This window comes from Palaemon carinicauda, chromosome 21 (assembly GCF_036898095.1).
Source record: "Palaemon carinicauda isolate YSFRI2023 chromosome 21, ASM3689809v2, whole genome shotgun sequence".
In the NCBI taxonomy this organism is placed as follows: Eukaryota; Metazoa; Arthropoda; class Malacostraca; order Decapoda; family Palaemonidae; genus Palaemon; species Palaemon carinicauda.
In genome coordinates this window covers 117,172,917-117,187,122 of record NC_090745.1, presented here as the reverse complement: position 1 = coordinate 117,187,122, position 14,206 = coordinate 117,172,917, and the positions used below count along the sequence as shown (strand labels likewise).

The following is a 14,206-nucleotide window of genomic DNA, read 5'->3' as shown; positions in this document are numbered from 1 at the left end:
AGTGAGATCCACGCCTTCAGCAGGATCATTGTTTTCACATCTGAAACGGCTACATGTTCCTTGCAGCTCGGTTTTTGCTAAACGAGCTTCCTTCACGTCCTTGGCCTAAGTCGTTCGAGATCCCAAGCCTGTCCAACTTGGTGGGGAATGAACTGGAGAGAGTACTTTGCCCAGTTAGAGCTCTTAGGTACTTTCTAAAAAGGTCTTAACCTTTACGAGGACTATCAGAATCCTTATAGTGTGCTATCAAGAAACCTTCTTTTCCAAGTTCTAAGAACTCAGTTTCTTACTATTCAGGCTTCTGATTAGAGAAACACATTCTCATCTGAAGGAAGAAGACCTTGCTTTGCTGAAGGTAAGGACACATGAAGTGGGAGCTGTGGCTACTTCTGTGGCCTTCAAACAGAGCCATTCTCTGCAGAGTGTTATGGATGCAACCTATTGGAGAAGCAAGTCAGTGTTCGCATCATTCTATCTCAAAGATGTCCAGTCTCTTTACGAGTACTGCTACACCCTGGGACCATTCGTAGCAACGAATGCAGTAGTAGGCGAGGGCTCAGCCACTACATTCCCATAATCCCATAACCTTTTAACCTTTCTCTTGAATACTTTTTATGGGTTGTACGGTCGGCTAAGAAGCCTTCCACATCCTTGTTGATTTGGCGGGTGGTCAATTCTTTCTTGAGAAGCGCCGAGGTTAAAGGTTGTGATGAGGTCCTTTAGTATGGGTTGCAGCCCTTGATACTTTAGCACCTTTGAGTTGATTCAGCCTTCCAAGAGGAACGCTGCGCTCAGTAAGGAAGACGACCTTATTAAAGGCAGAGTAACGGTTCAAGTCGACTTCCTTACCAGGTACTTATTATTTCATTGTTATTGTGGATAACTGATTATATGAAATACGGGATACTTAGCTATCCTTTAGTCTTGTACACTGGTTTTTCACCCACCCCCCTGGGTGTGAATCAGCTACATGATTATCGGGTAAGTTTAATATTGAAAAATGTTATTTTCATTAGTAAAATAAATTTTTGAATATACTTACCCGATAATCATGATTTAATTGACCCACCCTTCCTCCCCATAGAGAACCAGTGGACCGAGGAAAAAGTGAGGTGGCGACAACAACAAGTACTGTAGTACCTGGCCACAGGTGGCGCTTGTGAGTACACCCCCTTCTAGTATAGTGATAGCTGGCGTATCCCTCCCGTAGAATTCTGTCGGGCAACGGAGTTGACAGCTACATGATTATCGGGTAAGTATATTCAAAAATTTATTTTACTAATGAAAATAACATATTAGTAAATCCTTTCAACCACATTGAAAGGAGGAAGGCTGCATATCTCTCAAACATTTTACAAGTGAATCCAGTTTCTGTGCAAACAAATACATCAGAATAGTTGACAGGGCCCTAGGGTGGATTATCACATCCGTACCAAACACACTTGACTGTGATTTTATTTATTTGTAATAAAAAATTTAATTAAAATAATTTCATAAAAGGCTAATAAAAAGGCTTTAGCATGAATGTCACCTTTAGTTAGTTTCTTCCCTTTAAATGAGATACTGTATTTAGATAGGATTTACTATACTGGTGATTTTCCATCATTAAAAGTAGATTCAGATATTGAATCTGTCTTTAATTTGTTAATCAAACCTACAAAACAGTCACTGGTAGAGCATGGGAAATCTTCTCTTACAGTAAAAGAGTACAGGGGTATAGAAGGAAGTGTGAGTAGAGGCCTTGAAGTTGATTCATTAGCGGATTCTGTAATAGGAGGTATACAGTAGATAATTTCTTGTAGCCTTGCAGTCAAATGGAGTCTAAAAATGAATTTATTTAGTTGTTTTAGAATATTTTAAATGTTTCGATTGAGCAGTACCTGCTCTTTCTATAGAATTATCTCAAACTTATTGTAATTGCATTCATAAAAGAAGATAACAGATTTGTTCTTTACGAGACAGTTGATGTATCAGAAGCTCAAAAGAACAAGTTAATACCAGCTTCCCTTTTAGACTTTGGCAAGCTGCCAAAATTAGCTGGTCAAGTATATACTATAAGTTTGTTGCACGAAATTTATGTTGCTTAACCTTAGGCGTCCATATGGTCACCTCCCAATCAGCTAACATTTAATCACTCATTCATGAAATTAGGATGGGGGAGAGGAAGCCAATCTTAGGAGAACATAGATGAGAATGCTGGGGTAGATTATGGGAATATCAGTGCTTGAAAGAAGCCTATAAATATGTGATTGCGAGGTGAAAGCCTGATATAAAGAGATTGTTGCTGGAGACAATCTTCATAAGTTGGGGTCTCGGCCCCTCTGCTGAGTGCTCATGTGGGCATCGCATCCAGACAATGAGCCACATACTTTGTGGGTGTGAACAGGGGCCAATCTATACAGATTTGAAATCCATAAATGTAATCAGGCCATTGTGCAATGGATACAATACCTGTATTGGTGCAATAAGATATGATGATGATCCTGCTTGCCACAATTAGCAGCAAGGTAGTCATAGGCTTTTATAATGTGGTCAAGCTATTTACACAGGTGAATAGGTATGTATTGAAAGAATTAATTTAATTTTTCAAATTAGGTTTTTATTGCATTGGAATTAGGCAGAGAGAATCCTTTACCATTTGCATGAAATGTTGTAGAATACACAAAAGGTAGTAACTTTGACAATTGTTGTAGAGTACAGTAGTACCAAAGACAGTGAGTGTTACAATCATAGGATAAGTTATGATTCTTTTCTGGACAGTTTTAAGTCATTGATTGCGAATTATTCTTATCACTTGCAAGCTATGTTTAAAGACAGATATTTAGTAGTTATTATTTCATATATTGTAATTACTGCCATTTAAGGTTACAAGATCACCACCAGATTGTTTCAGTAATGTACTAGAGGCCCAGGCTTTTTGAAAGAAAAAAAAAATTGAAATTTTAATTTTGGGATAAACGTCAATATAAGCCAGGCACTGAGAGAAGCATTAAAAAAATCAGGGAAGGTTTATAGACATAATGCTCTTTAATTCACCTGTGATGTGTCTGTGACTTAACGATGTTTTTTATTACCGATCTTGGCTTTTCCTGTTTGTGAAAGAATATTTCAATCTAGAATATAAGTCAAGTTTCCTTATGATAAATTCCATGTGCGTGCAACAACAAGTAAATTTATTGTTCATAATTTCCACTCAATTTTTTTTCCACAGAAAATATTTAGTTTCCGGAAATTTTGGGCATTCACAGGACCAGGATTTTTGATGAGCATTGCTTATCTGGATCCTGGAAATATTGAGTCAGATCTTCAGTCTGGTGCAGCCGCAAATTACCAGGTTTGTTTTTTATCTATTTTCACTTTGTTATAATGTTCGATGTCAAGAATATAATAAGTAGTCATGTCTTGGCTTTTGAGATCTAAGAAATTACATTTTTATGATTTTCTTAGAATAGAAACTTCATAAATAGAATTTTCAGGTGATGAATCAAAATAACCTACGGTACAGTATGTTTTTTTTATATTTCATAGACCCATATTTGGTTAATTTTACCTCACATGCTCATGTCAGTCATTTCATTAGACCATTTTTTGTAAAGTTAAGGTTTATTTTATATAAACAATAACTTATTTCTTGCAGCTGTTATGGGTCCTGATGTGGGCAACTATATTAGGTCTTATCATGCAACGTCTATCTGCTCGTCTTGGTGTCGTTACTGGTCTACATCTAGCTGAAGTATGCTATCGTCAGTATCCAAAGATACCACGTATACTAGTATGGATCATGGTTGAAATAGCTATAATTGGGTCGGACATGCAAGAAGTTATAGGAACATCTATAGCTCTATACCTTTTGTCAAATAAAGCGTAAGTTTTCCAATATCTGTTGTTTTGGAGATTATTGCTGTAGAGAGATTGCGGAGCCTTTGTAGGGTGACGGCCAGATCCGTTTTCATTCATAGAAAATGGGAATATTATAAAGTGGGGTGGACTGTGGCCGTCATTCTAAAATCGAGTTCGTAGAAAACTGGAATATTCTGAACTGTGGCCGTCGTTCTAAAAACGATTTTGGCGGGAGAAGCTAACTTAAAAAACCCACCTAACCTATGCTAAAAGCCGTATCCTTACCCAGGGGGCTTCACCCCCCCGGACCCCCCCCTTACCTACTACGGGAGCGAGAAGATTCGTGGCCGGAGTAAGAACTCGAGCCACAAATTTTCAGGTAATTTAGGGTTTTCAGCAAAAAACATAAAAGTGTGCGTTTAAGCACATATTTAAGATCCGTAGACCATTTCCAAACGTTTTTATTCTATACAATATAACAGTTGGAGCGATAATAAGCAAATTAGGACGCTTGGCCGTAGCGCTACAAACTACCCGAGATTGCATTTGAATTTATTCTTATTAAGAATTATGTACCCAGGACTGTTTATACAATTGTTTGATCTATTTGTTATTCATGTTGTAAGATTTGTAGAATTTGTCATACATAGTAATAGCTTCCAAATACTGTAGTTGTTTTGTTTATAGAAACGTGGTTGTTCCTACACGAGTATAAACCATCGTCCTTTACTTATAGGAGAATTAATAACAGCAAAGCTCGCGCACATCAGTTAAAGTTATAACTAGGTGTAAACAACCAGCAACCCCCCACTATTCTGCTCACTGACAACTCACGGGGATCTCAGCCGTCGGTGAGAACAAAGGTTCTTGCTGGCTGGATTTTTTGGCATGATTAATTTTGTTTTCTTTCTTTTCCAGTATTTTTATTAATTGTTTGAAGGTTTTTTATGACTGTTCAAAATATTCTCTGAGATCCTGAAGTAAATTTCAACATAGACTCGGTCTTCAGCCTCACAATCTAAATTTAGTTGTTTTATAGAGTGGCTATGATTGCGCTTCTGTATTATAAGGGATTAGCAGCAGAAGAAACTGAAGTATTCAAAGACTTTGAGGCTGTGTTAGGCTTTTGAACCTGTAAGACTCAGTGTACTTTCAAAACCCTTACTGAAGGAAATGCTATTAACATTAAATTGAACTTGGGGAATTAGGTTAGGTTTGGCAACAGGGTGATAAGGACCAGAATTACCATTATTAAGGGAGGATTCACTGGATATCTAAATCTTAACAAAGGTGGTTGTGGCCTTATTGGCAGCGTCTCTACTTGGTGATCGCCAGACGGTGGTTCGAGTCCCGCTTAAACTCGTTAGTTTCTTGGCTCACTGCAACCTTACCATCCTTGTGAGCTAAGGATGGGGGTTTTGGGAAAGCCTATAGGTCTACCTGCTTTACGTGACCCTTGCTGGTTCTAGCTTGGGTGGAAAGGAGGCTTTGGCACTGATCATATGATATGTGGTCTGTCGCTATAGCATTGTCTTGCTTACTAGGGCAATGTCATTGTCCTTTCATGAATGGCCTATAAAACTTTAAACCTTCAAAGGAAACAAGTGATGTCAAGAACTTGTGAAGTTCATCACTATCAAAGGTTGGCTGAACCTGTGTATTGTCCAAAGGTAGAGGCGTATCATTATCTTGTAATCCTCACTATAAGCAACCTGCCTAGTCTTCCATGGCTTTTCCCCTGAACTAACAGTAAGTCTCCTTTTGTGCTTAAAACTGTTATCTTGATTGTCAGTCAGTGAAACATACTTTTCCATGATTGGTACCACTCTTCACAACAATTATAGTACAGTACAGCATTGCCCCCAACACAATACACAATGGGATTTTGGATCATGATCTCCCATAAACAAATCTCATGCACTTTTGAAGCAGTAATTGCTAACAAAACCAGGGGAAGACATTTTAATGGTGTGATATACAAACAATCTGGGGAACGTGTGATTACGGCCGATGCAACGGAGAAATGTAAGAGATGAAAAATATGTGGGCTTACCACTTACCGATTAAAGGTTCCATTCCTTTGTTAAGAGCATGTAATTATTGAACGGAAAAGAAAATGGGGAAATTTAAACATTTTACTGCTAAGTCTTTATTAAATCGAGGTTCGGGAGAAGAAGCAGTACAAACCTCAGTGGTAGTTCATAGAAATAGAAGGCAAATTTTTTCAAGGTTGAAACAATAATATTACCCAATTACAGTACAAGTGTTTCAGACAGGTTTTCTGCTCTTGAGCAATGTGATGGGAAAACATACAAAGATTGTCAAAATGAAAAGGTTTTTGAAGGAAGAAATTATGATATAAAATTTTAAATCTAACTATATGTACAGAATTTATATCTGATGATTATGAAGTGGTAGAAAATTATTTGAAAAGATAAAAAAGAAATTAGGAAAACTAATTTAACAAAGATGTACCATATATGTTTTAGCAGTACAGTACTGTACTACATTTTCAAAATATAGTTTTTGGTGTAATCCAAAAGATAGTTGTAATGCAACACCATTACAGTAATTGCGTGTACAGCTATAACACATGATGAAAGTGAGTTTTCCATTCTAATACTTTTTGAAGGCTAATTGATAAATTCAAGTTCTTAATAGCATTATCAGTAGTATTTTATTATCCTTATTAACATACTTTTTCTTATACGCTGTAGGTATAGTATACATATTATATCTCCATGTAGCTGTATCTGTTTACTACAGTACCTGCAAAATTTACATGTCCTTCATATTACTGTCTTGTATAATTTATCTGTGGTGGGTAATTGGGGAGGGTGGGCTGTGGCACCCTAGCAGTACCAGCTGAACTCGGTTGAGTCCCTTGTTAGGCTGGAGGAACGTAGAGAGTAGAGGTCCCCTTTTTTGTTTTTGTTTCATTTGTTGATGTCGGCTACCCCCAAAAATTGGGGGGAAGTGCCTTGGTATATGTATGTATGTATGTATAATTTACCTGTACTTTCCAATATCAATAATTCTACACTAAGTGGTATGGAAGACAATATAAAAACAGTTGTTTTAGATCATAGTAATCTTTTTTTCCTCCTAATTTACAGAATTCCTCTTTGGGGTGGTGTGCTGATCACAATTGCCGATACATTTACTTTTCTCCTCCTCGATCGTTACGGTCTGCGAAAGTTGGAGGCATTTTTCGGCTTCCTTATTGCTGTAATGGCCGTGACTTTTGGTTATGAGTATGGAGTCGCAAAACCCGATCAAGTGAAGGTGATAGAAGGGCTAATTATTCCCAGATGCCAAGGATGTAACAGTGCTGCTCTTCTTCAAGCGGTTGGAATAGTCGGAGCAGTCATAATGCCTCACAATCTTTATTTGCATTCTGCTCTGGTGAAGGTAATTAGAATTGCAAAAAGATTTCAAGATTATATTTGTACTGAGAGATAGACATTAACCCTTTTACCCCCAGGCTATTTGGAAATTTCCAACCCTTAACCCCCAGGGGGTTATTTTTTTCCCAGCACATTTTGCTGTATATTTTTTCTAAATTGCTCTAACAGCCTTAATTTTTGTCATAGAGAGGTCAGGTTGGTCTCATTCTCTTGGAAAATGCCTGAATTTTCTCAAAAAAATATCAAAAATATGAAAAAAAAACATTTTTATGGCATTTTTTTGCAAGGATGTACCGGTACGTCCATGGGGGTAAAGGGATGGCTTTTGTGAAACGTACCAGTACGTCCTTTGGGGGTAAAAGGGATAAATGCAGTGACTGATACTATTATTGAAGAGAAAACTTTTGTAAAATCTTAGGTCAGATCTTCAAAGAGGTTTTATTGACTCTAATAGTCATTTGTTTTTAAGCTCACCAAAGGATAGATTAATTAGTCCAGCTGAATAATTTTATTGGTAATACTTACAGACCCTTTAGAAGAAACAACTTTTTTTCATTTCATTAAAAGAAACAACTTTTAATTTCTTTAAAAGAAACTACTTTTTTTTTTCGTTCAGTTTGATTATACATGCAGTATAGTGCAGTATTTGTATTTATAATTCTGTCTTTGTTAATACTCTTCCATATATTACTGTTTTGCAGTCTCGGGATGTAGACCGCAGGAAGAAGGACGAAGTTCGTGAAGCAAACAAATACTTTTTCATTGAGGCAATTGTAGCACTCTTTGTGTCATTCCTCATTAATGTATTTGTTGTATCGGTCTTTGCCTCGGGGCTATATGGTAAAACCAATCAACAAGTGGTACGTAATTTTGAGCATGCGTTTTGTGAACACGAAGATATGAATTTATCAATATAAGGAATGGGAAATATAGTCGTATAAAGGTATATTTTCTCTTGCATAGATGAACCAGTTTTTTTATTTTCTTATGAACATTATTTAGATATTAGACCCATAGGTCATACTCGAGTTGGTATCTTTGTTCTCAAATTATTTGTCAAACTTGTAAAGTGAAGTATAGTAAATTTTCAATTATTTTAAAGCAAACATTCATTTTATAGTCAAATTCAGATTGTAAAGTCTGCAAAGAAAAAAAGGATTTTATTAAAAAGCACAATATTTTGAATATAGTGTAGTATTTATTATAAAGAAATACAGCTTGTGTAATATTTCAGTTGTATGGTTGGAGAGGCCTGTTATGTCTCTTTATCATCTATTATAATTCCTAATATTTTATTTTGCTTAGATAGCAGTAATTAAATACAATACAGCACATTTCAGTCTTTACATGTAAATATACTATACTAAATGATTTTTTTCATGATTTCAGCATGATAGTTGTATAGCAGCAAACAGCACTCATAGTGATATTTTCCCAGTGAGTATCATTATGTTTACACATAACATTCACCATATGTTATAAACCTCCTATAAAGTACCTGTACGTTATATATTTGCTCATTTTATTTCATGTTGATACAATATTTATGATGCTCAGTATATGTTACTGTATAGTTAATCCCTGGGAATATTTTATGTGAAAGATTAGAGTGTTTTCACTCTATTTCAAAATTAATTTTTTGGTTTTTGTTTCATTATATTGAAGCTGACTTGCTTATCTTGACATATTTTTTTATCAAGCTGGGAAAGAATTTCAAAAGTTCAAAGTTGGAGCAAATGCTTTTTTGTTGATCAGGCGGACATGAGTCTTTTTATAGTTTATTTATGACATATTTGTTTTTGATGTTGTTAATAGTTTATATATGACGTGTCTGTTTTGACGTTGTTACTTATTTTAGAATGATTTATTGTTAATTTGTTCTCTTCATTTATTTATTTCCTTATTTCCTTTCCTCACTGGGCTATTTTTCCCTGTTGGAGCTCCTGGGCTTATAGCATCTTGCTTTTCCAACTAGGGTTGTAGTTTGGATAGTAATAATAATAATAATAATAATATTCTTTTTCAGAGCGTTCCAAACAAACGATGACAATTGTTTTACTAGACCCCAAAAGATAACGTAGATTTAATTCCAACGACTGCAACTCTTGTACTTCTGAATTGCTTTTATACTTGCTGCTTTGTATTTCAGGAAAATGATGATCTAGTTGATGCTGATCTATATAAAGCAGGTGTTTTCCTGGGCTGCACATTTGGCGTTGCGTGTATGTATATATGGGCTGTGGGAATACTTGCAGCTGGCCAGAGTTCCACCATGACTGGGACTTATGTTGGGCAGTTTGCTATGGAGGTAAGGTCATACTTTAACCCTTTTACCCCCACCATAACGTTAAATTTCGAGCACATTTTGCTAAATAATTTTTTAAAATTGCTCTAACAAGCTTAGTTTTTGTCCTAGAAAGGTCAGGTTGGTCTCATTCTTTTGGAAAATGCCTGAAGTTTCTCGTAAAATTATCAAAAATATATGAAAATATGTAATTAACAGTGTTTTGCTAGAACGTACCGGTACGTCCTTTGGGGGTGAAAGGGATAAATTAATTAATTTTTGTTATGAAGCAGAACCTAGGTCTAAAAGAATGTTCAATATTTTGATATTGATCTTGATTTAGGGTTCAGGCCAAAGATGAGCACCAGATCAATAATATGAAAATTCTTGAAAACAAAGTAAACTATATTATGCCCCTGAATGTGTCTAGTTTACCACTTTTTCCAATAATTTATTCTGGTGGAGGTGGTTTAGTGAAGGAAATAGTTATGAAAAATAACACCAGCTTCAAAATATTTAAGAATTAAAAGACATAACACATATCCATTTGTATTTTTCTTAACTATCAACCATCAGTCCTTAACTTCTCGCCTTCAAAAGTCCCAGATGCAATCAAAGTGAATGTTCAGTGTACTGGTAGAAGGGGAAGGTAACTACTGGGTACTGCTGTAGCCTAGTTATAAGTTTTTATAAGATTTAACGGCAAGTTCCAGCTGTGCTTGAATCAGTCGCCTGTTAAAAGACTCGGGTTTTTATAGTTAGGTAAAATACAAATTATTTTTAAAATGTGGGATATTTTCAAGCTATCCATAAAACAAAGTAGTTTCTATGATTCTGTGAGAATAGGAATATGATAGCAATCATCTGTTCAATCCATGGAAAACATCGAATCCCCTTTCCTTTCTGCCTCCAAGATTGTAGAATGAATTTCTGTTGAATACTTGGCAAGAACTATACCTCTTTTGTTTTAGACACCTAGAAGTGGACTCTAAACACCATTTGGAAAACCCTGGGATGGGATTTAAGACTTATTCCATAACTTTTTTTTTTTCTCTAGTAAGTTTTGCAGTTCCTAATTTCTAAATATTGGCTTTGGCCAAGTTGTTTAGGTAACTTGTTAGAGAAAGGGGTTCGTTTGTGTAAGAAGTGTGGAAGGATAGTGAAATTCTGAATCCATCTCTTAAATTACTAACGATAGGACTCACGGCTAGGGGCAAAGATTTTCCCAAAACTGATGGAAAATGTGAATACCTTCCTCCTACTATAATTACTTGGGAAGAGAAGGGCCCCGATTTTTCCCATGACATCAATGAGTCCTTTTAGTACTTCTACCAAGCCTTATGTTAGATTGGAATCCTTAGGGCCTGTCCCAAAATGGGACCCAGAAGAGGATAGGAATTCTCAGGGCTTCAGTGCATCAGAAAGCGTCGCAATCATAGATGAGCACAGTTGCACTTAACCCTTTTATCCCCAGGCTATTTGGAAATTTCCAACCCTTAACCCCCAGGGGGTTGTTTTTTTCCCATCACATTTTGCAGTATATTTTTTTTAAATTGCTCTAATAGCCTTAATTTTTGTCATAGAGAGGTCAGGTTGGTCTCATTCTCTTGGAAAATGCCTGAATTTTCTCAAAAAATTATCAAAAATATGAAGAAAAAAAAATTTTATAGCATTTTTTTGCAAGGACGTACCGGTACGTCCATGGGGGTAAAGGGATGGCTTTTGTGAAACGTACCAGTACGTCCTTTTGGGGTAAAAGGGTTAACATTGAAATTAACAAATATTGCAGAAGCTTCCAGAGAACCATCCGAAACTATTTTATTTAAACAGGTTAAGTAACCTAGAATAAGATTACGATTCTGATGGAATGGAAACTTTATGTTCATATGAGTTGAAATAACTCTTACTATTGAATCTACAAAAGAAAGTATTCTAACGAAACTCCCCATTCTATTGCCAGTATGCAAGTTAATACATGGCCCATGGTAAAGGGTATGCAAGTACACTGTATGTAGTGTGTAATGTATGTACTGTAATCACTTAGCTAACCAACATAAAAAACCTGCATTCAATGACTTCCTTTTCTTGTCATTGTCATTGATAAGGGATTCAAACAATTTAGCTTGATCTGGGCCAATAATAAGTTTAAGCAACTGATTTTTTTCATGAGTCAGTAAACACATCTGTAAAAGATAAGGTTTTGACAATAGAAGAAATACATATTATCAGGCTTTCCTTTCACTTGAGATCTTAATTTAGCACTTCCTGTGAAAATATTAGCCCTTTTACCCCCAAAGGACGTACTGGTACGTTTCACAAAAGCCATCCCTTTACCCCCATGGACGTACCGGTACGTCCTTGCAAAAAAATGCAAAATTTTTTTTTTTTTCATATTTTTGATAATTTTTTGAGAAAATTCAGGCATTTTCCAAGAGAATGGGATCAACCTGACCTCTCTATGACAAAAATTAAGGCTGTTAGAGCAATTTAAAAAAATATACTGCAAAATGTGCTGGGAAAAAAATAACCCCCTGGGGGTTAAGGGTTGGAAATTTCCAAATAGCCTGGGGGTAAAAGGGTTAGAAAACTTGGGAATATAAGTAGACTTAGTAGCAGTAGTAGCATTAGACAACACCATAAACAAGGCATTGTTAGAACTTACCTGAAATTTTATAATATCTGCCATGAAAGAGAAGCACTTGAGTCGTTATTGTTTTCTGAAAGAAACTTGAATTTAATGCAATGCCCAAGCAATACTGTACCTATGTGCTGCCTTTGTTGATATGATTACTTTACATGGATTCAAGGAATTATATTTGTATTAGGAAATGCATTTATAATGTGGAGAAGAATTCTAGTGGTATTTTATTTGATAGATAGATAAATGTTGATAAAAAAATCTTGTCTATGTTCTCATGGTAAGTCATGTTAGGTAGTGGGAAATTAATTAAATGCCATTTGATTGAATCACATCTTAATTGTGATTAAACATAGTATGTGTTCAGCTTTAAGCGAAGATCATAATTTTTCTTATTCCCGCAGGGCTTCCTTAATCTCCGATGGAAACGCTGGCAGCGAGTTCTGTTGACTCGTACCATTGCTATTCTTCCTACTTTCTTTATAGCTTTTTATGAGGTATGTATTTTTGTTTTTCTGTTAGAATCTTGCAGTATAAATAATGAATGAACTTCATTTTCAGGGAATATACTATAAGAAGCCATTACTGGATCCAAATTGAATTACGATTTCTTGTTATAAGAATTTTGATTTTGTTGTGTGTTTGCTGTAATGATGTTATTGGACCTTGTAATTTTCTAAGTGAAGCGTTCATTATTGTGAAATTATACTTGTTATACAATCTTGAAGGAATCTATACAAAATAAGTATGCCTTTTGAGGATTGCTTTATTCCAGGGCTGAGGACTTATGGTAATGACAAATGGTTTAAGCTTTTTAGGTTCCTGGCTGAAGTGTTATGTTGGCTCAGGTTAGGGCACAGACAAATCTATACAACTAAAGTGGCTTTATGCCAATCTAAGACGACTAATGCTGCGTAAATGGTTGGTTGATTTTAGATTTACCATGGCTAAGGCAAGCCACTGTCTCTTTGTTTATCAGCTCATAAACTGAATGACTTATTCATATCATGGAACTTTTAAATCCAATAGCTCCAGAAATGATGGAAGTGCAGTGCATGTCAGGATGTTCTTAGTTATTTAAGACCTTTGAATATACTCAACCAGGATAGGACCATTGTTTCTAGATCAATTTGCCTGTAATTAGCCTACAACAGCATAGTCAGGCTTTTAATAATCAGATCAATTCTTTTATTCTCCTCCCATCCATTCTGTTTAACATGCATCTGTGTAAAATGGTAATTTGATGACAGAAAAGTCTTGGTTGTTTTCTCTGGGATGATATCTTGGTCACCATTTAAAATACTATTATGTTTGTAATTGTAAACTCTTATTCTACCTGTGTAACAGATTCAGTAAAAATGGTGGGTTGGTGTTCAAAGGGTTTTACAAATAGGTTTTAATGTTTTATGCTTTTTAAGGACAGCTCTTTCAAGCACTGTACTATTGACTCGTTATTTCTTAACTTGGTGATATTGTTGCTTATTCCTTTCCATTATTAAAAGTGTTTCATCATTTTAATTAATTTACAGGATATAAATGACCTCACTGGCATGAATGACATGTTGAATGCCATAATGTCACTTCAGTTACCATTTGCCCTGATTCCAACTATAACCTTCACATCATCAGAACGTATCATGGGAGAGTTCAAAAATGGATTGTGAGTTTCATTGTACTTTTATTATGGCATAATTCATATTACGAATAAACTACTTGAAATCTAGACCTTCTGTAGCTAAAAATCAGTTTATTTTTGAAAATCAAAAATTGAATTATGTAAACGAAGTCCTATACTTTCATCATTTTGTTTTTTTATTATTCCAAGAGTCATAAATCTTCAATGATTTTTCTTTACTTTTCATGTCTCAACTTCATATGCTTGAAGCATAATGAATGATAGATAAATTGAAGTTAGCATTAAATTATTCACCAATATTGATATACCTAGGGTATATTCATTGAATATGAAGGTGATTAAGTGTGTAAATCTCTCTCTCTCTCTCTCTCTCTCTCTCTCTCTCTCTCTCTCTCTCTCTC

General features: G+C 35.4%; 1 protein-coding gene across 6 annotated transcripts in view; it reads left to right on the top strand.

Moving 5' to 3' along the window:
- Mvl (Malvolio) overlaps positions 1 to 14,206 on the top strand; it is a 53,317-nt gene that overhangs the window by 16,929 nt on the left and 22,182 nt on the right. For all 6 annotated transcript variants that reach the window (XM_068345303.1, XM_068345302.1, XM_068345301.1 and 3 more), the window contains exons 3-10: positions 3,212 to 3,334; positions 3,638 to 3,864; positions 6,957 to 7,251; positions 7,949 to 8,107; positions 8,637 to 8,684; positions 9,397 to 9,555; positions 12,574 to 12,666; positions 13,699 to 13,829. In XM_068345303.1, coding sequence (XP_068201404.1) covers positions 3,212 to 3,334; positions 3,638 to 3,864; positions 6,957 to 7,251; positions 7,949 to 8,107; positions 8,637 to 8,684; positions 9,397 to 9,555; positions 12,574 to 12,666; positions 13,699 to 13,829 — 1,235 coding nt within the window. The remainder of the gene's footprint in view (positions 1 to 3,211; positions 3,335 to 3,637; positions 3,865 to 6,956; positions 7,252 to 7,948; positions 8,108 to 8,636; positions 8,685 to 9,396; positions 9,556 to 12,573; positions 12,667 to 13,698; positions 13,830 to 14,206) is intronic.